This window comes from Cydia splendana, chromosome 2 (genome assembly GCF_910591565.1).
Source record: "Cydia splendana chromosome 2, ilCydSple1.2, whole genome shotgun sequence".
Lineage (NCBI taxonomy): Eukaryota > Metazoa > Arthropoda > Insecta > Lepidoptera > Tortricidae > Cydia > Cydia splendana.
Window position 1 is genome coordinate 13,812,627 of NC_085961.1, and position 24,679 is coordinate 13,837,305.

Genomic DNA, 24,679 nt, shown 5'->3' on the forward strand with positions numbered 1-24,679 from the left:
GACCGGCGCGTCCCCTGCGCGGTTGATGATGGGCCGTGACTTACGCTGCAGATTGGATCTGTTACGCCCACCGTGTAAAAAACAATCGGATCAGTTAGAGGAAATTATACAAATTTGTAATGATTCTAGGACATTTCGTGTTGACGATTGGGTGTGGTGTCGCTCATATGTTAATAGGAAACCCGTGTGGCACAAGGGTAAAATAATAGAGAAAATAGGAAACCGAATGTATTTAGTTAAGTTAGATATAAATAATTTAGTTTGTAAACGTCATATTGACCAATTGAGGCGTTACGTTAGTAGCCCAGATGTAAACCTCGAGCGCGAGGTAGCAAATTCGTCATCCGCCTCTTCTACGCCATTCCAATTGATAGACGATGACCCCGCGGACGAGTGGCAAGACGCGACAGATGGGGAAGCACAGGTAGACGTAGGAGAGCTGCCGCAGCAGCTAGAGGAGAGGGAAGTACCGCCGGCAGAGGTCGGAGAGCCCACACCTCCAGTGACGGTGGAAGCAACAGAATTGCCACCACCGGCAGTTGAGGTCGAACCCTTAGGGAGTAGAGTTCTGAGACCCCGGAAGGTTGTTAATTATAAAGTTTAATTTATGTTTACGTTTGTTGTTTTTTTATGTACAACTTAGGTACAGTTGCAATGTAATGATTTTAGTTAAATATGTTTATGTATAGCTCCTGGCTCTTCAGCTAAGGGTGGAGGAGCTGGTATGTATCCTCCCGCGTTTGTCTATGCTCGTTCGATGACGTTGACAATGTCATGAGATGGAAAATACATTTCTTTTGATCCTGTAAAGAATCTAGTTTTATTAATGTTTTATAGCGGATAATTCCCATACATTTCAATGTGCCTTTAAAAATTGAGGAGTTCCCTCAATTCCTCATGGATCCCATCATCAGAACAGAACCAAATTAAAATGGGACCAACTCGGAGGTAGCTCCCAAAGAGTATAATAATATATGTATAGTAAAAGAGAGCCAACTCGCGAGTAAATGTCAAAAAACGTCGACACTATAACGCTCCTAGCGGATTTTTGTCACAAACCTTTACGTATGTGTGCGTGGCACACATGCATAGTAGTAATAAAGACTATGGCGCCTTTTTCCTTGACCGTTTACAGTGAACTACAATGAGGGTTCCATTCTTTCACCTTCTTGCAAAGCAATCACGTGAAAAATGAATACACCTCATTGTAGTGCACTGTACACGGTCAAGGAAAAAGGCGCCAATATATTTTTCATCACACTTGCTCGGAAAAGATGTATTTACACGTAGGGCTTGCGGGCGGGAAATTGAATTTTTCGCCCTAGGGCGGAAAAAATCTTTTCCGAGCAAGTGTGATGAAAAACACTTATTTACACGTAGGGCTTGCGGGCGGAAAAGATTTTTTCCGCCCTAGGGCGGAAAAGTGTTTTATACAGAAGTTTGTTTTTATTAATTCTCCTTTTTTTCCTTACAAGTGTGATGAAAAACATTGTGTGTGCCACGGGCGGTAAAGAAATTCCGAACTCGTGAACATTTTAAGCCCTCGCTTCGCGTCGGGCTTAAAATTGACACTCGTTCGTAATTTCTTATTTCCCGCCCTTAATACACAATGTACTAATGTACATATTCATTCAGTGACGATTTACTACCTAGACCAGTATTTTATAAATGTTCATACCAAAGAATATTTTAGTCGCAAAGGTAAAAACACGATGTGTAAAAATATCATTTATTTTTCATTACTTACATGCGTAACAAACCAAAAAAATATTTTCTAAGGGTTCCACTTATTATAATAAATTAGTTCGAAATAATACAACTCCATTATTAAAACTTGGACTTAAATTTGACTAGCTAGCACGAGCCACGAAAGCATTGATGCGTTTTGGAGTCATGTTGTTTTAATTCGCACAGCCGAAAAGGCAATAACGTTTCTTTCTCCCAGGCGCACTCATTTTCATCAATTTATAGTGATTATACTAGAAATTATTAATTAAAACTACAAAAAAATAGAATCTTCTGTTTGACTTTTATAGTTTGACGGTTACTATGTTCTTTGTTTTAACGTTTCCTTTCACGAAAGGCACTTGGCGAAACTATTTAGTTAAATGTTCTTAATAAAAACGATTATATTATTTTAATATAAATACAATTATATTAAGACGATTAAAAAATGTGAGGTACCTAAATTACTGAAAATATTAAACGTTTCATACTTGAAACGGAATTTGTGATAAAAATGCAAAGACAAAGTTTTTTTTCTTTTTAACAATTATGGCCTGGATGCGTGTTTTTTAAGACATCACAGACAAAGCGGTGACACCATCTAGTTGATTTACATGGAAGCATCAGGTGAGGACATGTTGCTGTAAACATAATGCTGACTGCGCTAGTTTCCATATATAAGGTACCCCTCTTTGAAGTTTCGCCCCCCTGGTAGCTCCTTTCAAACAAAAAACAAATTACTCAAATCGGACTACGGATGTCGGAGTAATCGGTGAACGTACATAGAAAAAAAAAAAAAGCTAGCCACAACCGAATACAGAACCTCCTCCTTCTATGAAATTGAAGACGGTTAAAAAAAGAGCTGTGCGGGGGTTGTATTGTGTGTTTATTTATTTCTTTTGATATTATGAGCGGGGCCCGCAAGATTCACAAAGTTATCTGATACTAAGATAAGCACCATGTAGGGATTGCAAACCGGATTGATTGATCCGGCCGGATTGAGGCCGAAATCCGGCCGGATCCGGCCGGACCGGATCCGGTTAGGTATAGGGATATTAAAGTTAATAAAATTACATATTTTTCAAGTTTTATGCCTTATATGAGAAACAAAGGGTATTTTTACAAATGTATTCATAAAACAACAATTTAAAGTTAATAAGAAATAACTTTGTAACAATAAAATAAAACTAAGTATTAAAAAGTGTCACATAGTCAAACTCAATTTAAAAATAAAATTTGAAATCTAAGTCATTTATTAATTTTATTATATTTAATCATTCACATTCTGCTCAAATTTATACGTTTACAATAAAAATATAAATTTGATTAGATTCCAAAGCCTGTTAATGGGATAATTATGGCATGGGAAATGGAACTCCTTGAAAGGACAAGTTTTCGTAACTGTTCTTTGATGGAATTATTTGTAACGCTGACATCCATTCTAGTACCAAAATATTTTAATTTTAACCAAAATTGTATGAAATGCGCTCCAATATTATCTTGCTTTCATTTTTTATCCGTGAAAATAGTTTTATAGCCTAAATCACAAATAAATAAGTAATTCATGAATAAATATTTGGGGACAATTTTATACAGATCGACCTACTCGTAGCCCCAAACCAAGCAAAGCTTGTATATGGGTACTAGCTAGCTCTAGGTAGTACTACTAGGCGACGATATATATACGTATAGTATATTGATAAATACATAGAAAAACACCCATAACTCAGGAACAAATATCTGTGTTCATCACACAAATAAATGCCCTTACCGGTATTCAAACCCAGGACCATCGGCTTCATAGGCAGGGTCACTGAATGGTCACTACTCACTAGGCCAGACCGGTCGTTACAAATGCCTTCCGTGGCATCTCCATCCTTTAATTTTTACTTCTAATTATTTACGTAATCGTCGTATCGTGCCGATTCGTGCCACCAACATGAAAGAAGAGGAAATTCTCTTCTGTTCTCAATCATCGTCATATGAAATATCTTCTTATTTTACTAAATTTGGTTTTTTTTATTCGTTCTTTTTTCTGTTTAACTTCTTTCTTCTATCCATCGCCTTTATCTCACCTAAAACGCGCAGTGGGTGCTGCGTGCGGTCTTTTTTTCTATTTTCCCGGATCCGGTCCGGATCCGGTGATTTCAACCGGATCCGGTAGCTCCTAAAACGTGCCGGATCCGGCCGGATTACGGGATCCGCCGGACCGGATTGCAATCCCTAGCACCATGGCACATATTCGTAAAAGTGATGCTAAGTTCCGAAAAAATACATTATTAAATATAGGAGTAGTAACAAATATAATTTGTGTCAAATTAGAGGTCCTTAGAAATCTCAAGTAGGTTAAAAATATAAAACCAGTAATATATTGTTACAGTTATTTTCTTTTTCAGTCAATGTTCTTGCCAAGGAACCAATATTAGAGATCCCTAACCTGGACCACATATTTGACAATCTGTCAAAGAATGAGTGGGACGCTGATGAGGTGCCCTGCCGTGACAAAATATTTAACATTCTGGAAAATGTTAAGAACTCTACGTTATGGGCCACATGGGGTAAGTACATAAAATTGTACATATATATTGTCTCCAATGTAACAAAGAGCAGAAGCAACAGTTATATACACATACACACACACATCAATCATGGAGAAGAATTTTTTGAAATTAATGAAAATCTAACGACCTCTGTGCGGACGGAGTTGTGGGCGGGGGCTTTATATAAAACGGGCTAAAATTGTTTGAATGGGGGCTTTATTCCACTCCTGTAAGAATGATTTACTTGATGTGTGCTTTGTGATCAGAATATCCAATCAAAGAGCTACGCATCATTGGTTATGTTATGCAAAGTTACTTTCCATCATAACCGAACTTTTTATTCTTATATTATTTTCTCTCCACGCTTAATTTTTAAAATAAAAATGTAAAATGCTAAGTTGTACCGGGTGTGGCATGTAACACGAGCAAATAGTTAAAACGTATATTGTAAATCTTATATAACTTTGACAAAAGATTTATTCAATGATAACTTTTGGTTAACAACTTTTAAAAATTATGAAATCTTTAGATTTTCCTCTTTTTTATACCATAACATAACAAAATACAATAACAAAACCTATATTGTAAATCTCAAATTATATAACTTTTGATTAACAACTTTTAAAAATTATGTGAAATGTTTAGATTTTCCTCTTTTTTATAAGTACAAAATATTACATTTCAATGTAGGTAGGTACGCTATCATCAGTGCGTTTGACGTTCCTTATTACCTATCACAAAACAAAATTCTCAATACATTGCGTCTTATAATAAAATTTAAAGTGTGATAAAAATCAAAACCAAGATATTTTATTAAAGTCGCTGAACAAATGTTGGTCAGTTTTTATTGCTACTGCTACTACAGTAACAGGCCACATCCAGTATATGAAGTATATCTCTTGAAAACATTTTTATATTAATTTCGGGATCATAATATATTTAGCGGATTTAGCAAAAAGTTTGAAAAACTAACTTGACTAAGTACAAGTTTTTCGTAAAAACAAAAATAAAACAACGGGTTGCACTCCGGGAGTGCCGGCAGAAGTGAAACACTCAACGACATTGTAACTCTAAATATTAATAACAGCGCCATCAGTGCAAAATGTCTGCAGCACTATGTATAATTGAGGTTAACGCCATCTAGCGTTATTTCGTCGCATTACTTGAATCCCCTATTAAGCACATCACTGTGAGTACTGCAGTTACATTATATTAATAGCAGTTTGAGGGAAACTCACTAGATGGCATTTAAATCAAAAACGCAAAACACAATGACATTGTTCGTCACACGTGACGTCACGCAAGCGCCCTGCGCCGCCTAAACGAAACAGCAGGCTCAGGCACACATTATCGCCGCGCGGTAGAAAGAGAGGGTTACGCCTTACGCCTTACGTCTTACGCTGTCTCGAGTTTAACATTTTTTCCCCACCTCAAAAAGTGAACAGCGCCGCTAAAGAAGTTTTCACTTCAAAAAGCTTTTGAATAGAATCTATAATTTTACTGAACGTGAGTTTTAAAATCTATTAAGGAAAGGTGGGCAAAGACTACTAGTAGGTATCACCGGGCCAAGACAAACACTTGTATGGAATCCTCATACTGTTTGTCTAGCCCCGAGCAAAATTAACTATGTTCGTCTTACCCCGCCTTACCATAAGCAAAAATAATAGATAGTATAGAGGGGCCCTGTCATTGTAAATTTTGTAGTCACTGTAAATTTACTGCCATCTATCGACACACGACTAAAACTCAAAATGAAAACGTATAAAGTTATCAAAAAATGTATATATATGTGTCGGGAATTGTGGGCGTATCATACTATCGGCAGCACATCAGAACCTTCAATCGTGGATGACGAGGGCCTTCAATGAAATACGACGTTCAACTCACAATCTTTACTGCACAAGACTCATTACAAATCACAGCACGCGATACGTTTCTTATCTTAAGCAAAGCAGTGGATTAGACCCAGGAGCGGCCACAGACGTCATCCTCTCCCGTTCGTTCTCATCGTGCTCCTTCTGAAGATTGATTGACAGCATAACTTCAATTGTTCTGGACTTCAATTGTTTTAACAGCGCACTCTATGACGTCTTGGCGGAACTGCGTCGAACGCCACTCAGGTGTACGTAACATCCTAGTTTGCTCTATTTGTCAAGGTTTGCATGATAAAATGCCTCTTGAAGGCAATAGATGGCACATTTCAGCCATTCTCCGACATATGGATAAATGATTTTATTATTTTTATATCATTTTGATCCATGTTCATTCACTGATATCTATGTGTTAAAATTGTTAAATATGAAACGGTGTCGTCACGCCATCTAGCCGAGGATAGGCTAAAGGTGTGTGCGGCATCTATTCGAGAATGACTTTTACTTGAATTCCGAGGCACGTTTTTTCCTTAGACTTTATTCGTCTTATACGAAGTTACATATGTCTTTGCCTTAAGTCAGTACTTAATATAACTTAAAATTTGTATTACGGCCAAGTAGGTTAACCAACATTTTACTATGAAAACCAATGTTTTAGTAACCTAATACTTAAACTATGACTACTTACATATCTATGTGACTACTTAATGAGGTTCTATGCGAAACAGTCGTGTTTCGCTCTCTGTAATTACGAGTAGGTACCTGCCTGTTTAGGTACGACTGGTTGATGGCCGTCTGTTGTTACAGTATGGAACTCCATCGACCAGTCGCCCACGGGCATCTTCTTCGGCGCCCGCTACCACTTGGGGAGTTACGACCAATGCCTGCGTCCGCCCTGGCTCGCGACACACCCGGAATTACGCACTCAATACTGTTTAGCGGAAATAGAGATGAATAAAGATGGCATCAAGACAATGGAAGAAGTTTCCGATCCTTATGTTAGGGCTGAGGACTATTACCTCGATGTAAGTTAAAACGTTATTCATTGGAAAAGTTATTCTTTTTCACACAAATCGATTGAGCTAGCCTAGTTTTGATTTGTAATTTCAGACTAAATCACACTTCGGTCGTAGTTTCTCATACATAGCACACGGGGTCTGCCTTCCCGCGGGCTGTCCGTCCAAGTCCGCGGAGAAGTTTGTGCAGGCGCTCATGAGCACGGAGTACTTGCGCGCGGCCAGGGGTGCGCCCGTCTCCATACACCACTGTGAGGAAGCAGCGGCCCCGAGGGTATATTCTACGGGATATTACGTGTTTGTGTAAGATTTTACTCATTATCTTTAAATTCTGACTAGCTACAATTAGTTGTATTTGCTTTGTGAGTTGGCTTTAAATATCTTTATTATCTTTGTATAATTATAACCCAATCCTTTTCCAGGTACACTTTTGCAGCGCTGATGTTCATAGCTGTAGCTTCAACATACTATGTTAGCGAGTACCCAGTCACCGCTAGTTCTAACTCATTTGGTACGTGATGTTTAAACCTTTAGAATTAACTAGCTGTGCCCGCGGCTCCGCCCGCGTGGAATTCGGTCTGTGTCAGTAAGCGGCTGATTTCTAATCCTAATTTCTCTCCCTCTCCCCTGGAGGCGGAACTTGAAGTAAAGTTGACAGATGGATATGCTAGAGGACTGTAGTCCAGATAAAATATTTTACATTTAGGTAGTAGTTTTTTCGCCCTTATTAATATTTTATACGTGATTTTAACGACAGAGTAGTAGGTGTATATCGGACGATACAGTAAGGTATACGCGCGCGAGCGAAAGCTTCTTCAGACTCCTGAGGAAGACCACGTGCCTCTTGTAATCTCAATGCGTTGCGAGACTTTCGCGAATGATTCGATTTTTTTCGGGAAGGCATGGAAATGCGTATAAAATGCGAGTCCCAAATCGTTTGACTCCGCAAACGACCAGTGCTGGATTAAGATATTTTGATGCCCTAAGCATTTGTAGACCATGGTGGCCCCTCGACCTCCCTTGCTCTTTTTGCGTTTTTTATAGCGAACATTTTTCGATATAAAAAACGCAATTTGATAGACAGTTGTACATTTTTACTTTTAGTATGGAAATCAGTTACATCATTTTATCACGAAAATTGACAGTGCTGCAGCAGTAACGTAGCAACAGAGTAATGCTGCTACAGTCGCCACCCAAATGTCACCTTTGTCATATCTTAGAAAGTAATTGAAAACGCGAGAGTAGCGAGCGCGATAATTTTTCGATATAAAAAACGCAATTGGATAGACAATTGTACATTTTTACTTTTAGTCATAGTTTAATAAAACATGGTCTTCTCTTCCCAGAGTGACACAGGCCTACGTCACAATAACATGGCCGCTATATATAGCGCTATCGCATATTATCTTGTGTCAGTTAGGTGACCTAGAAAAGGCGGGAAGAGAGTACCAGGCGGAGTATATTATTATACCATGCTTTTAGTATGGAAATCAGTCACATCATTTTAGCACGAAATATGACAGTGCTGCAGCAGTAACGTTGCAACAGAGTAATGCTGCTGCAGTCGCCACGCGAATATCACCTTTATCATATCGTAGAAAGTTATTGAAAACGCGAATGTAGCGCCATAAGATTCAGGGGCAAACTTAAGTCAATCGAGTGTTCTGGCTACCCCCCCTTTTAGGGGTTGAATTTTTATAGCCTATAACCTGGCCGGGGATGTTCTCGACAGATTAGTAAAGTTTGCATCAAAACCCGTTTAGCCGTTTTCACGTGATGCGCGTTCAAATAAACAGATAAACAGACAAAAATTCTAAAAACTGTTGGAACGTGTTCTGTTATCGATTCTAAGTATCCCCAGCCAACTTTTTTTCGAATATCTTCCATGTACAGACTTTCGACCCTCTTCAGCTTTATTATATGTATAGAATAGATTGATTTACAATACAGGAAACTGATAACAAAAGTGAATTATTTTAGCATGCCCAGCTGTATTATAGTAATTTATCTCTACGTTTTTTTAGTTAATCACGTTGCAAAATCGTTCTGTTTCCGCCGCAACTGGAATACAGTGTTCAAATCAGACAAGGATGAACTACCATGCTTGCACGGTATCCGCTTCCTGACGGCGTTTATCGTCGCCTTCGTCCACTACACAGCAATTGCACAGGGGACTTCTGTTAGCAATGCTTTAGACTTTGAACGGGTAATAAAACGTATTTACTTGTTGAAGACTTAACAGTTGTAAGTTTTACCGGAGGCTAATAATTAGAAAAACCTTTTATCATTATTGTAGGTGGTGCTATTACTATTTTTACTGTTTTAAGCTTTGTACAAAAGGTACCACCCCAGCATATAAGTTTGTATGCTGAACAGACAGAACATCGGTAACAATAATTTAAATTACATGAAAACCTTTTTTCGAAATGCCAATAAAAAAATTAATAAAGAAAAAAATATTTAAAGAAAATATTGAACACTTAAAGTCAACTAAAAGTAAGTTGCAAACCCTTTCGCCATTAGCGCCATGCGAACTCTTATCTCCTTTGCGCTACTATATACTATAACATGTATTTTCAGATGGCTACGGATAAACCACTACTAGCGGCTGTTACCACTCATTTCGATGTATTAGTGGACACATTCTTTGTATTGTCTGGCCTTCTAGTGGGAAAAAGCCTTGCCACGTTGGATATAACCAAACCATACAGTTTATTGATGAATATTCTAAAACGATATATAAGGTATAACTTATTAGCTTATTACAGTTACATATTGCAGTACTTAGTTAGGTATATATTTATTATTAGTATATAGCGGTAACTCATTTATTGTACAATAAGTGTATAAAATCAATACAAAACTAAAATTAACTACAACTAAAAACGAAAGCTACAAAATTTAAAATACCTATCAAAATTTTGCGCACTTGGTAAGGTGCCCATCACGCAGGCAGCGTTCAGTATATAGCTATTTATTATGAGGGTAAGAAAACGTACATAGGAAACATGTTGATTTCCAATAGCACGATTGCCATAACATAAGCGTACCCCAATTTCTACCTATTTATTGCTAACGTTTTATACGTAAAAAACTCTTCCTCTTTTGAAGTCGGTTGAAATGTAGCTTATTCAAATCGTAAAAAAGGACTTAACCGTACGATACTAATGTTGATACCTTATTTAGCCAAAATCAGCTCAGTCGTTTTAATGCTAATGGAACTGCCTTCCCATAGTTGTGCAAAAACGTAGATGCAAGTGTTGTAAAATCATTATCATTTTGAGATGTTTTTTAAAAATCAAATACCAAGGAGACGAGCGGTTAATCGAAATCTCAGTGTTGCTTAATCTTATTATCCTACTTACACGGAGGTCAAGTCACTAGCAGAAACTACTATTTTACAATAAAGTTGTAAATACTCGGATTCATTCCCGCACCCGAAACCCAGGGGTATGTTTATAATTTTTTGCTGCTTCTGAAATTGGGATTCACCTATTAAGGCACAATTATTCGATATCTCATCTTCACAATGTCCCATAGATATCGGTAAATAGATAACCGCGATTGTGTCGAGAGTGAGATTCACGACCGTCTAGACGGCAACGTAATGATCGAGGATGGTCTCTTTTCAATCGTTATCGTAGACTAGTGTGATGAGGAGAAACTAGAGATTGTATTCAACAATCCTCAGACCCGACTTCCAGAATGCTTTTTTTTTCAGACTTGTCGTGCTTTTAGCCGTGACCGTGTTCTACCTGGCCCATATCTCAAAACATACTGATGACGGCCCTGTCTACCCCAAGATAGCCCTCTACGAGCAACAGATGTGCGAGAAGAACTGGTTGCCGGCATTACTAATGGTCGGGAATTATTATAACACTTTAGAAATGGTACGTATTAACAATTGTTTTATCCCAGGCTTCATATATGAACGTATAAATGTTTGCCCCTCGGGTTTAGTTAGATTTCGATGTGGATTTAATATCGTACCTAATCGGATTGCAAACCGGCACTAATTCACCACCAATAAAAAATATGGTTGCACAATTATTTAAAAACGGCAACTAAATAAATCCCGCTGATTTTCATTCTTTAATGTAGGTACTAATCATTGAAAAAAAAACACAGTTTGCTAAAATATGTATGTGTGTTGTCATAAATATTTCAATGTTTTTGCTAGGGGCTATTTATCTTTAGACGTGCAAAGTCTCCAATTGAAAGTAAGTCCCAAGGAAAGAGAATGGGCGTAGGTTTGTTACTTTAATTAAGGTGCTTCCTTGCATTCGATATAGAGTGTTTAACTCGGGTGAAAGGCACCATTTCAGTCTGGGACTATCGGCGGTCTCATTGCGTTCAAGCGCCAAACTAGCTGGACTGAAAATGGTGCCTTTCATCCTTTGGTTAACAATCTATTATTAAATCACTACTCATCTTAAAAAAAAAATAATTGCGTGAGCGTGTACCTACTTTTCGAGCGAGTTTTGTTGTTGCTAGGTACCGTAAATAACTTTAATTTTTTTGTGTAAAAAACGGATCATTCTCAGTAGATCCATTGACTAGAACCATCATGTATCTACTGAGCGCTGTTCTCGTGTAAGTGACTTGTATGTCTTTTATCCTTAAACCAGTTAAACCTGGTTTAGATTTAAGGATAAAAGGTTATTTATACGTACTTCCAGTGCCACCCAGCCACTTGGTACATCCCCTGCGACTTCCATATGTACGTAATGACGCTGGTCCTTCTGTACGTGTACCGCAAAAACTCACGGATCGGCACAGCAGCTGCCGCCATAGTGTTGGTGATCAGCTTCATAATGCCCATGATCATCATATACGTCTATGATTTACCACCAATACTGGCTTACGATCTTGGGTAAGTTTTTTTTATTAATTTTGGTGTTCAGTTTTAAACCTATTTGATTTCTGTAGGTACCATTTGTACTTGGTCACAGTGAATATAGTTGGTCAAACCAATATGTCAGTCAGTAAGAATCAGGAAAACTATACTCATCCTTTTCTTTTGGGTGCTAATACTAGTGTAAGACAATAGTAGATTGTTAACCAAGGGATGAAATGATGCCTTTCACCCGAGCACAGAATAAATAATAGTACTACCCGAGTTAAACACTCTACTTTTCATTTCGAATACGAGAAAAGTGAAATGCATGTGTTTTTTTAAAAACATGAGAAAGTAGACATTTTTATAGTAAATCTTGAAGGTACTTTCAATTAACAATTTAGGCAAAAGTATCGTTATTTATGTAATGGGGAGATAAATATCAGAATGGAAATTGTATAACAAATCCATTTAAACCCAAATTTTAATTGCTTATCGTAAAAAAATGAATATAGTCGTACTTGGAACGTAAAATGCTCTAGTGCAGAAACGTATCATTTTCTTCACTGATAACAGTCCTTTGACAAACTATATATTGGATTCCCAGCGGCAGTCATATTGATTGTCACTCTCACAAGATACGAAATGGTCGAAATGTTACTATATAAATCAGATTCCGTGACTGTAACCTCTGCTAAATACACTAGAACGCATGGAGTATAATCTAATATTTGTCGTATCGGTCAAATGCATTGTTACCTTTCTCAAGCGATGTGATGAAGTGCCTTATGTATGTATAAGTAAACTGACCCTTCCCTCCCCTCCTTGTTTTCTTGTTATCAGTTTTCGAATTAGGTAGATACTTCGTTCACTCGTGTCTCATCTCCTAACTGTAAAGTTATATTAAAATATAATTACATTCCACAGGTTGGAGGTAAACATTAGACCTAACTCCGCCTTTAGGAACTTCTACATCAAAACACACAACAGGATGGGCCCTTATGCGATTGGTCTGGCTGCCGGCTATCTCATGTCTATCTACAAGCCCAAGGATTACAGGAAAGTCTGGTCTAAAGTAAGTTACCACATTGAAACAAGATGCTTGTATAAATAATACATGCTTCTAACAAGCTTACGAAATATTTAATTACACAAATGGGTCTACCGCGATATAATTTCAGCTGAGTTGCACCAGCTGTGGTCACGGAAACACCCTAATTTCAGATTCAGACATCAGTGGATGCACTTGTGTTACTTTCTATACAAAGAATACTAAAATCCGTTGCGTGCGATGCGGCCCTGTGGACGTCTGCCTTTGCCAAGATTAGAGTTAAAAGTTACAAAATATCAATAATAGGGCTTATTGATTTGTCTGTCAAGCATATAGGTTAATTAAAACGATCTTTACCCAACTTTTTAATCATTTCAGACGGTGTCATTCCTTGGTACTTACGTCTCCTTGAACCTAATGCTCGTCATAATGGCGTTGGGTCATCTGTGCTTGGTGTACAGAGTCCACGGATGGCTGGCCTGCATCTTCGCGGCTTTCGAAAGAAATCTCTTTGCCGTAGCTGTTTTAGGTGTCGTCATCTTTTGCACTTACGGCCAAGTTCGTAAGTGATTCACTATATCTAATTTTGAATGATATAATTAATTCTAACGACCATTTTATTTACAATTTTATCATATCAAAACCCTACCTTATAAATATTCGCCTAGTATAACATTTGCTGGGATGCTTCGTCTATGTTTAAAATTTTTACGTAACACCTACGACGTACCTATTTAAATATTTACGTAAATTTTGTGTCGCATGAGGCAAAAAGGATGGCCTGTCGCAAATACAAAAGCGCGGTTTTCTGGACTACGGTAACTGGTTTAGAAATATTAGATCTATGTTCCTGATAAATGTAAACCTTGTCCGCAGCCCTCATCAACCCGTTCCTCAGCTGGTCCGTGTTCGCGCCGCTCAGTAGGCTCTCGTACGGCTTATATGTCATACACATTATGTTTTTGTATCAATCCACTTCCATGAGAGATCATAACAAACATCACCTATTTCAAGTTGTAAGTAGCTATTTTTCAATGTCTTTTGATAAATGTATTTCTACCTATTATATTGCTACGGTAGAACTTTTTCTTTAATATTCGATACTTCTTACTGATCTGTCGCGCCCGCCTTGGAGATCGCTGTGACAATACTTTTATATGTAAACGTCCCAGTGCTCGATATGCTAATATTGCTAATGCCTTCACGACAACCACTAGTTGGCGTTTGACATTTACGTTAGCGTCTGCGTGAACTCGATCGCATTCCCTCTCTATCGCAGCAATACATCAGTGCGAGCGAGATGGACTGCGATCGAGTTTGTGCAGTCGCTAACATAAACGTCAAGTGTCTACTCGTGGTACGGCTACCGATAGTTCATACCTTGTTGTCATCTTTATTACTAACGACGTAATTTAACAATGACATGTAGGTACCGGGGCAGTGACGAGATTTCGAGGCACTGGAACGTCTCCCTTATTATTGGGCACAGACAAAACATCCTCCAGACTTAGCATAGTGGCGCTACCCCGCATACGGTAATTTTACTCCATGTTCGAGTCGAAAGTGTCTTTGTGTGACGTCCGTGTATTTGAACGGACCAATCACGGCACGGGATTTCGCTCACCTCGTCCCGCGCACCCCCGCATTTTTGGCATCATCGGTTGCATGAAATAATTGCTCTAAACTCGGTCTAGAGGATTCCTAGTCTATGTTATTGGGTATGTTTATAAGATAAGATGAGATAAAATTTATTTCATTGAAAAATATCCAAAAATTTAAACAATCATAATTATCATAAATATTATAATTTCAGTTAATAAACTCTCTTGGGTTGGTGGTCGTGTCGCTGCTGCTGAGTCTGATGGTTTGGCTGCTGGCTGAGGCGCCTCTCGTCAACATCACGAACCCATACCTCAACACTAAGTAAGTTCAATATACAGGCTTGTAATACCTAAAAGGGCTATAAATATTAAGCATTAAGTCCGTTTAAACTCTGCACCGACTTTGTGTACTTACGCCAGAACAATGTGAAAATGTCATTATAAACGTCATATTTTCATAGAAATTTGACTTTTATGATATTGACCATATTATATTAACATGTGTTAATTTATTTATTGTGTTATGTTATTACAAATGCCATACAGAGTTTAGTTGCTCCGATTCTAAAATAGTAAACAAAAAATGTATTGAGTAAATTTATCATTATTACTTACCTAATTAGGTACTTAAAAACATATAAGATTGAAGGCATTAAATCAAATGAATATAGCTTTTTTGTTTCCAAAATTAAATCCTGCTTTTGTTTTCAGAGGCGCTGCCAAGGAGAATGTTGGAATATCCAGGAACGGTGCTCATCAAAATGACACAATTAAACAAAAAAGCATGTGATTGGTTCTGCAACCTTGCTGTCTCATTAGTGGCAGCTTTTTATTTACAGTCTTTGTATGAAATATATGAATATTCTATGTATATGTTTTATTAAATAGTATTACCTCTTAATATTTTTTATATTAATAAAACAGAGCTTATTTCAACTTAACAAGATGTACTTACGACACTTACGTATCATTTGTCGTAAATGATTTCAGAATGAACAACGTTAGTAAGTCTAGTTGTATGTCTTGAGACTCTTGCGTAGTAGATGGATAGAGGTATCTACCTGTAAACTATTTAGTTAAATTTTTAAATAAAAACATATTTATAACGATTGATGCTGCTGCGTTATACTTCTCTTCTTCTTAGTCGTTTTACTCTTGACAGAGTAGTCGTGGTCATCGTCGGATGGTGACGAGCTTCACAACACGCCGTCATTCTTCTCTCTTAGCTGCCTTCCTACTACTACTTTCTTGCTTGTATGATATTTACTACATTTACACATCTTTATTTTTACTACGACAAATATATATAGTATACGCTCATGAACAAATTTAGAGGAACGCAAAAAAAAGTTTAATAATAATTACTAACTTTGAAATTACTTTGTGTGCTGTAATCTAGTAATCAAACTTTGTTTTTTACGTTCCTGTAAATTTGTCCATGAGTATTTAAATGATGTATCAGCATTGGTTCCCCTCTAACAGATTAAGGTATATTAAAAACTTATATATATGTTGAAATGTACATTAGGAACCAAGAAGAAATTTGTATGAGGAATTTTATGTATTGATAATATAATAACTATGACAAAAATCACAGAAAATTATTCGTCGTATCAATTATTTTCACAAGGCCCTATTAATAATCCTTATATTAAAAGATATTTTTTCTTAAAATTATTTTAATAATTATAACTAGGTAGAAAATCATCACAGGAAATTATTTGCCGTATGAATTATTTACACAAGGCCCTGTTAATAATCCTTATATTAAAAGATATTTTGTCTTAAAATTATCTTAATAATTATAACTAGGTAGAAAATCATCGCGAGCCCTTACAAAGTTTTGCTTATTGCTAGTGACAGTATATTCAAATTCGCTATTTACTAGTTAAAACTAGAGCTAGAGCCTTCTTGAGTTGGATTTATATGACTGATCGACGAAATTTTTTTTATACCTCCTCTATCGCATAGGCCATAGGGTAAACTCAGACCGACGGACGAGCATATTTCAGTAAAAAATGTGAAAAATTCAACGATTCCGGCAAGAATCGCACTTGCTACCTTTTGAATCACCAGTCAGACCGCTCTTGACCAACTGAGCAACAGAAGCTTACCAGAACCGTGCGAATTTTTCCATTCCTTCCTTTTTCGTTTATACGCCTTAAAGAGGCGCATAGCAACATCTACCACAAGAATGTTCTTTCTTGACCTGGTGTTAACGGCACTGGAGCCCCAAGTCATATTGAGAATTCACCCAGTAACAATGTGCTAATCCAAACTAAACTGTTTTTAGGGTTCCGTATCTCAAAAGGAAGAAACGGAACCCTATAAGATCACGTGCGTCTCTGTCTATCACACCCTATTTGCTCCGAAACTACTGGACCAATTAAGCTGAAATTTGGTTCACATACATAAGTCTTGACGGACGGACATGTAACGTAAATAAATGAATTATAACCATAAGGACCACATTCGGGGGTAAATAAAAAAATAACAAAGTTTTGCAAACTATATCCGTGGAATCTTGAGCTTTGCGAGGGTTTCATAGCACGAGGGTTATACAAAATTCTGCCTCCGACTGAAACACAAAATTTTTCACCACACCAACCCGAATAAAATATTAACTGTATGATATCAAAGAAAAACAAACCAAATCAAATGAATGTTTTTAGATATTTATCATTCAAAATCACCATTTAAAAGTCAAATCAGTCAGCAAACATAAGAAAAAAATACTAAAAATTTGCATTTGATTACTTTGCCTCACATGTGAATAAAATACAACGTTGCTATCGGTTTTTGAATAATCAAGAGAGCCTTTACCAGTTGGTGTGGTGGAAATACTTTTATAGTGTCACCATCATCATCATCATTTCAGCCTATATACGTCCCACTGCTGGGCACAGGCCTCCTCTCATGCGCGAGAGGGCTTGGGCTATTATATAGTCCCCACTCTAGCCCAATGCGGATTGGGGACTTCACATACACCTTTGAATTTTTTCGCAGATGTATGCGGATTTCCTCACGATGTTTTCCTTCACCGAAAAGCTAGTGGTAAATATCAAATTATATTTCGTACATAAGTTTCGAAAAACTCATTGGTACGAGTCAGGATTTGAACCCGCGACCTCCGAATTGAAAGTCAGACGTCATATATTATCCACTCGGCCACCACTGCCTGGTCTTTATAGTGTACTTGTGATGTATTATATAATAACTTTACCCAAAGCGTCTTAGTTTAGACTAAGTTTATTTGAGAATAAACTGCGTAATAAATAATAATTTTAGTTACTTATTTATCCACACTATTATAAACTAAAATACACTACAAACTATTATGTATGTAAAAGAATAGAAATACTAGCTCCATCATGCTTATGAAAGAAAACAAGGTGAGAATTAAACTATAAAAAATGACGCATGCCATGGCTAAGGACATCCGAGAAAAGAAATTAAATACGTGAGAAATATTTTTTAATAACAATGTTGATTGCAAGGTATTTCTATTTTATGCAGAAGATACCTAATAACGAATCCACTGTTCTAAATGAGTCGCTTAACTTCAAACTCGGGTAAATCCATCTGTCAGATTATGCGATTTTGGTATTAAGAAAAGGTAATAGGGTAGATATTTGCTGAGAGGGTCGAATGGATTTACCCGAGTTTGAAGTTAAGCGACACAAATGTTCTAATACAATAGGCTAGATGACAAATTTTTATTTATGGTATCAATCGATCAGGGGGCCGATTTTTGAATTTCGACCACTCGATTTCGAGTATTTCGTTAAATAATATCTCCACTACTAGGCATTTTAATTCTACTAATAGAATTGAAATCGAGTGGTCAATACCAATAGATTCTAAATTTCGATCGCTCGTATTTCAAAAATTAGCATTTCTCCGTTTTCCACCGATTTTCAAGTGACGAAATCGAGCGATCGAAATTCAAAAATCGGCCCCCAGTGTTTGTTTTTAGGATCAAATGTCTATATGGGACCCATTGCATTAAAGCAATACAAAAGTCAGAGATTATAGTCATAGTCCGACAGTCGTACTTCACTCGCGAAACGCTTCTAACAAAACGATAAGTGAACGTGACGTCAAGGTGTGGTCAATTTGGATTTCAGTGCGTCTATTTGGCGATACCCAAGACACCTTGTGACAATTTTTGTGTGGAAAAATTGAGTTACAATCAAACTGCGTACCTTGACATGGCGCAGTGGGTAGGATAACCCGACGAGGATAACTAGTATTAACCGAGCCTTTTGGGTTCCGAAAATTCAAACAATATTTATTTTATTTTTACTCAGTTAGGTACGTTAGCCGCATTGTTAAAAATCTGTATATAACCGGTGACAGCTGGTAGCTACAGATAACCAATAACGATCAAATTATTTTACTACGTCAACGACAAACAAGCATACGTTCCGTATGGTGGTAAGTGGCTACCATAGCCTAAACTTTACCAATAATAAGTATAAAAATAATAAATAGTTTTTGAAAATATAAGTGTTTTTACAAGCTTTTATTTAGTTTCACCTGACCGTTGTCTGTCTGTCGATCTGTAATCAAATCTTGCAAGTTAAATTTGATCCACTTCCCGGTTTCCGATTGAGCTGAAATTTTGCATGCATGTATAAATCGGATGACAATGCAATATTATGGTACCATCGAGCTGATCTGATGATGGAGACAGGAGGTGGCCCTATGGAGTTCCTATGAACTCTGTGATGAAACAACGCAACCTAGTCGTGTTAGGGTTTTTAGAATTGTCTCGATGAGTATTAGTTGTCTGTCGTAAGAAAAGTACAGTCAGCGATAAAAGCTTGTACCAAAAATGAAATTTTTCTACTTTATTTTACTAAACGCAGTTTTCTTACAAACTTGTCGTTATAGCTTTAATTAAAATTGTAATACACTTAATCTATGTACCAATATTCCCCTGTTTGGGGAATATTCCTGGCAACACCGGGAAATTTCCCATATGGGAATATTCTTTGTTCCCGGGAAATTCCCACGGCACATCACTATTCGTGTACTATCTACCTGCAGATAGAGATGATAATTACTTATGAAAATCGAATAATAAATGACAATTATTAATCTGTTATCCTGAATTACTAGTCAAGGTGTACACTTAGTCACTGAATTGTGATTATCACACCTATGTTTTAATTTTTTTAATTTAATTTTTTTTTAATTTATTTATTTGGGAAACATACAGCACATAATAATACAATTAGGTAAAAGATATAGTTAAAACATAAGCCAAAACAGTTTCCACTTATAGCTAATACAAAATTCCTTTGCTCCGAAAAAAAGTACAATTATTAAGTATTTTGAATTTAGAAATTGGTTAAACAGTAACATTCAGCAAGTAAGATATTCCACAAGAACAATTAAAATATATATATATATATATAACAAGCATCATTTAGAATTTGGAAAATAACAAGCACATTTAGAATTTGAAATTACAAGCAATAGTTACAATTACAATAACAATTAGAACAATACTAGACAAGATTACAAATTTATTACGAGCTACGAGTTTTATTTAGTTTGATGACAGAAACAAATCTATTACACTTATGCTGGAACAAATCAATGTGTGAATATTTCTTATTGTATATATTGCAAGCTCTTGCTAAAAATTTGTTGCTTACATATTTTTTGCGGGTGAATGGAACGGATAGTAAAGCGGTGGACCGTGTACGATACGTAGGACATCTAAATATTATCTTGCTGAGAAGATCTTCAGAATCAATTAAATTATTTAATAATTTGTACAAGAAAATTACATCTCGCTTTTCTCTTCTCACTTGTAAGGATTCAAAATTCTCAGGCTTAAAAGATTTGAATTTATATTTCATACGATTAAGAAATTTTTTTTTTGAATACTTTCTAATGAATTAATGTGCACTAAAAAGTGGGGACTCCAAACTGTAGATGCGTATTCCAAATATGACCTTACATATGCATTATATAAAAGAAGTAACGTTGTGGGGTTTTTAAAATCTTTACTTTGCCTGAAAATGAAACCAAGCATTTTATAAGCTTTAGATGTTATCTTATCTATGTGTGAGACCAATTGAATTTCACTGTCTATAAATACTCCTAAATCTCTAACCTCAGTAACTCTAGTAAGTGGTTGGTTTCCAATTGTATAATTAAATGTTATAGGGTGAATCTTCCGCGTAAATGTAATAATTGAACATTTATTTAAGTTTAAATACAGCTTATTACATAAACAATAGTTGTTCAATCTATTAAGGTCATCCTGCAAATTAACGCAATCAGCCTCGGACTTCACAACGGTAAATATTTTAGTATCGTCAGCATACAACAATACTTTAGAATTTAAAAAACAGTTAATGACATCATTAATATATATGTTAAATAGTAGTGGTCCTAAATGCGAGCCCTGCGGGACCCCTGACGTAATAGGCACGAAACTAGAGGTATATCCTTTAATAGTAACTGCTTGAGTTCTATCCCGCAAGTACGATGTGAGCCAACGCAACAAGTCTCCATGAATACCGAACATTTCCAGTTTATTTAATAAGACCGAGTGTGAAATTTTATCAAATGCCTTTGAGTAATCGGTATAGATAGCATCAACTTGATAATTCTTGTCCATTGCGCTCAGAACATAATCAAGTAGCTCGCACAAGTTAGATTCCGTTGACCGTTTATTAATGAAGCCATGCTGCTGCGTTATTAACATCGGTCTTATTGTTGGGTAGAGCGTGTCATAAATTATTTTTTCAAATAGTTTTGGTAGTACTGATAATTTTGAAATGCCACGATAGTTTCTAATATTATGTTTATCACCGCTTTTAAAAATAGGCACAATGATAGATTTTTTCCAAATTTTTGGTAAGGACCCAGACCTAAGTGACATGTTGTAGAGTAAACATACCGGTAATGCAAGAGACTTACTGCAACGTTTTAAAAACACAGGATGAATGCCATCTGGTCCACTACCTTTGGATTCATTTAGATTCTTTAAGTATTTTTCCACCAGAGGTACGTCAATTTGAACGTTATTAATAACACAGTTTTGTGGGCTATTGACACTAGGCATGGAAGAATGAATAGGTTCAAATACTGAATGAAAAAAGTCATTGAATAAATTGGCTGTGCTGACTCCATCGTTTGCCGTAATGTTGTCTAAATAGAGCGAATCGGGAATACCATTGTTATCCTTCCTGGATTTTATAAATGACCAAAACGACTTAGAGTTAATTTTTCTATTATTTTCAGCCCTAGAAATAAATAAATTGTAGCAAGAAATTTCTTCGTTTTTTATTTTAGAGCGTAAATTAGAAAAAGCGTTATAGTCAGCTAACCGTCCATATATTTTCCATTTTTTGTGTATCTTGTTTTTTTTCTTAATTAACATGATAAGATTACGGGAATACCAGGAAGGAAAATTACTTGGTTTTGTGAAGGTTTTGGAGGGAACTAATTCTTGAATTATATCATTTACAGTGGTGTAAAAATCATTGACCGCACTTTCAATATTATTAGTATCTAGTTGCGTCTCCCAACTGATTTCCGTTAATTTTGAATTAATTTTAATATAATCGGCTGCAAAAAATCGACGTATTACACGCGAGGCCGGTTTTAAATGACGCTCAGTCGAACCAATATCAATCGTTATACAAAGGACTGGGTGATGAGCGTCTATGGGTACAAGAGGGTCCGCGCTAGCTACCTCACACAAGTGATTAGAAAGGATTAGATCCAGATACCTACCGTTCTTGTTAGAGATGTGATTATATTGTTCAAAGTTTGTAAATTGCAAAAATGCTGATAGTTGCACTGTCAGGTTGTTAAAATTAGGATTACCTAACCTAAGGCTATGAGAGCCCTGATCAAGTTGGCTCCAAACCGCATCTCCGATGTTGAAATCACCTAGAACCAAAAATACATCATCGGGATAATCCGCATGTAAGTCAGACAAATACTCAAAAAATAGTGATTCGGAATCTATCTGTTCCTTACTTGGGGGGAAGTAACAAGTAAACAACCTTAATTTTTTACATACAGGCCCTTGAGTTATATGAATATCAAGACATGTAACATCGGCGTCCGGGAGCGCCACGACAGGGCGTGCGCCGCGTGCGTCAGCCCGCAACTCGCGGCGCACCGCTATCAACGTGCCGCCACCCCGCGTCACCCCTAGTCTCTCACAGTCTCGATCAGTCCTGTACACGTTGTACCTCGAATCAAACAATTCTGAGTCATAAATGCCAGGAACAAGCCACGTCTCAGTAATACATATAAAAACATAATTGTATTTTAATAGATTTCGTAAAAATACAGTAGTTTTAGTCCTGAGTCCACGAGCATTTTGATAGTATAAGTTAAAAGACATTTAAAAACGATTGACAAGATAATATATAGTACGTATGTAAAGTTCGCTTATTCAAAATTTGGTCCATTAATAAAATATGTATGTTCATGTTTCCTGTTAAGATTTTAAAATACAGTCGCAAGATAAATGTAAACAAAAGTACTCGTAAACAACGCACCAATATGTTAAATACCAAATAAAAGTAAGTAATAGTTTTGTTTCTGCAATACAAATGTAGTTCAATCAATATGGATATAAATACTAATCTGAAAACATATCCTATAAACAAAAACAAGAACATGGGTAGGGTCACGCTTATGTTATTTTGTTTAAAGCTTCCTCAGTCGTAATGTACAGAATCGGTGAATTATCCGTCTTCCGCACCATCACCGTACAATTCCGGACCCAACAATACTTGTACTGTTTTTGAGTCTTTCTGAGTTGAGCCTGTTTAAGCAAGAACTTATTGAATCCGGACAGGTGGTCATTGACGTATATGCGAGAGTCGTTGTTGGTAAATCCCAGATCTTTAGCTTTTAAATTCTTTAGCTTCCGTAAAGAAGAGATAAAATCATCTTTTTTGTAGCGTGCTTGCAGTTTGACAATGATCGGCTTGGGTTTCCTACTATCGATATCGTTTTTCACAGCAACGCGGGTCACAAAGTCGATGTCTGTCGCGACATTAAGAGGGTAACCACTTAACCCTGCCAGCGAGTTCAAAATTGAGTAGAGATTTTCGCCTCTGGCTTCTGGTACTCCGTTAATCTGGATGTTGGACCTCCTTACCCACTGTTCATTACTACGCATTTCTGCCACTATATTTTTTACGCTGGTTTTTAACTCATCTACTTCAGTTTTACAGTTCTCTAGTCCGTTGACTCTAGACTCAATACTCTCAATTCGACTTGACATTTCCTGCAGTCTTGAGTCAAGGCTGTTTTTCATATCCGCCACATCAGATTTAACCTGGTTCATGTCTGCTTGGATTGCTTGGATGGCCGAAAATTGTGTTTCCAGTGCGGATACTTTAAGCAGAATACTATTTAATAACTCGGCGTGTTGATCAGACTGAGAGGGAGTATTATGTAATGACTGGAACTGGAACGTGTTAGGAGGAGTGGTCAGCGACTGCCTTTGCAACTCACTCGTGCCGTGTGCGTTGTTAGTTATCTTTGAATCGTCTAATGTGCCGTCTAAAGACATAACGGAGTCATCTAGTGTGACCTCGGCCCCGGATACGGAGCCCCGGCCCGACAACAGCACGGTGTTTACACCCATAACCGGTGTGCCATCATTTCTTCGTCGTCGGTTAGTCACTGAAGTGCAGAATGAGCAGAGCCATGATTTAGCAACTTTGGCAATATATTCCTCTGCTTGCAATGGTGATACGTCTAAGCATTTCAAGCAGTAGTATTTGCCGCAGCCCGTGCATTGTAATGATGCGTTCGCCTCGACATTGGTATTGCAACCACTGCAAATCATTTTAAATTGAGCTATATGACTTATGCAATAAAGTTCAAAAGCAAGAACAGCGTTGACGTCGCTAGAGGTATCCGCTAGATTCGACCGAGTGCGCTCAACGATCCGTGGCTCAGCGGTAACACGCGCGGCTGAGATGCAGCGACCCCGGGTTCAAATCTCACAAAAATACAAAAAGTATTATTGTTCACCAAACT

At 37.0% G+C, this 24,679-nt stretch overlaps 2 protein-coding genes across 2 annotated transcripts in view; both read left to right on the plus strand.

Annotated features, from left to right (window-relative positions):
* Nucleotides 1-4,078: 4,078 nt before the first annotated feature.
* Nucleotides 4,079-15,510, plus strand: LOC134804269 (nose resistant to fluoxetine protein 6-like). The gene is made up of 13 exons (XM_063777252.1): nucleotides 4,079-4,283; nucleotides 6,944-7,161; nucleotides 7,247-7,455; nucleotides 7,575-7,663; nucleotides 9,177-9,358; nucleotides 9,733-9,896; nucleotides 10,874-11,042; nucleotides 11,832-12,025; nucleotides 12,917-13,064; nucleotides 13,419-13,602; nucleotides 13,917-14,056; nucleotides 14,854-14,963; nucleotides 15,353-15,510. Exons 2-13 carry the CDS (start codon nucleotides 7,087-7,089, stop codon nucleotides 15,429-15,431), a joined length of 1,743 nt encoding a protein of 580 aa, XP_063633322.1. The 5' UTR covers nucleotides 4,079-4,283; nucleotides 6,944-7,086; the 3' UTR covers nucleotides 15,432-15,510.
* Nucleotides 15,511-24,442: 8,932 nt separating this feature from the next.
* The window catches only part of LOC134801017 (proline-rich protein 2-like), a 966-nt gene continuing 729 nt past the window's right edge, over nucleotides 24,443-24,679 (plus strand). The window contains exon 1 of the mRNA XM_063773520.1: nucleotides 24,443-24,462. Coding sequence (XP_063629590.1) covers nucleotides 24,443-24,462 — 20 coding nt within the window. The remainder of the gene's footprint in view (nucleotides 24,463-24,679) is intronic.

What these genes read in the sequence shown, in the direction of transcription:
- LOC134804269 (XM_063777252.1), top strand. Translation starts at nt 7,087, where the DNA reads ATGAATAAAGATGGCATCAAGACAATGGAAGAAGTTTCCGATCCTTAT. An exon ending in ATTATAACACTTTAGAAATG is followed by an intron (nt 11,043 to 11,831) that starts GTACGTATTAAC and finishes ACGTACTTCCAG; the next exon opens with TGCCACCCAGCCACTTGGTA. An exon ending in AACATCACCTATTTCAAGTT is followed by an intron (nt 14,057 to 14,853) that starts GTAAGTAGCTAT and finishes TTATAATTTCAG; the next exon opens with TTAATAAACTCTCTTGGGTT.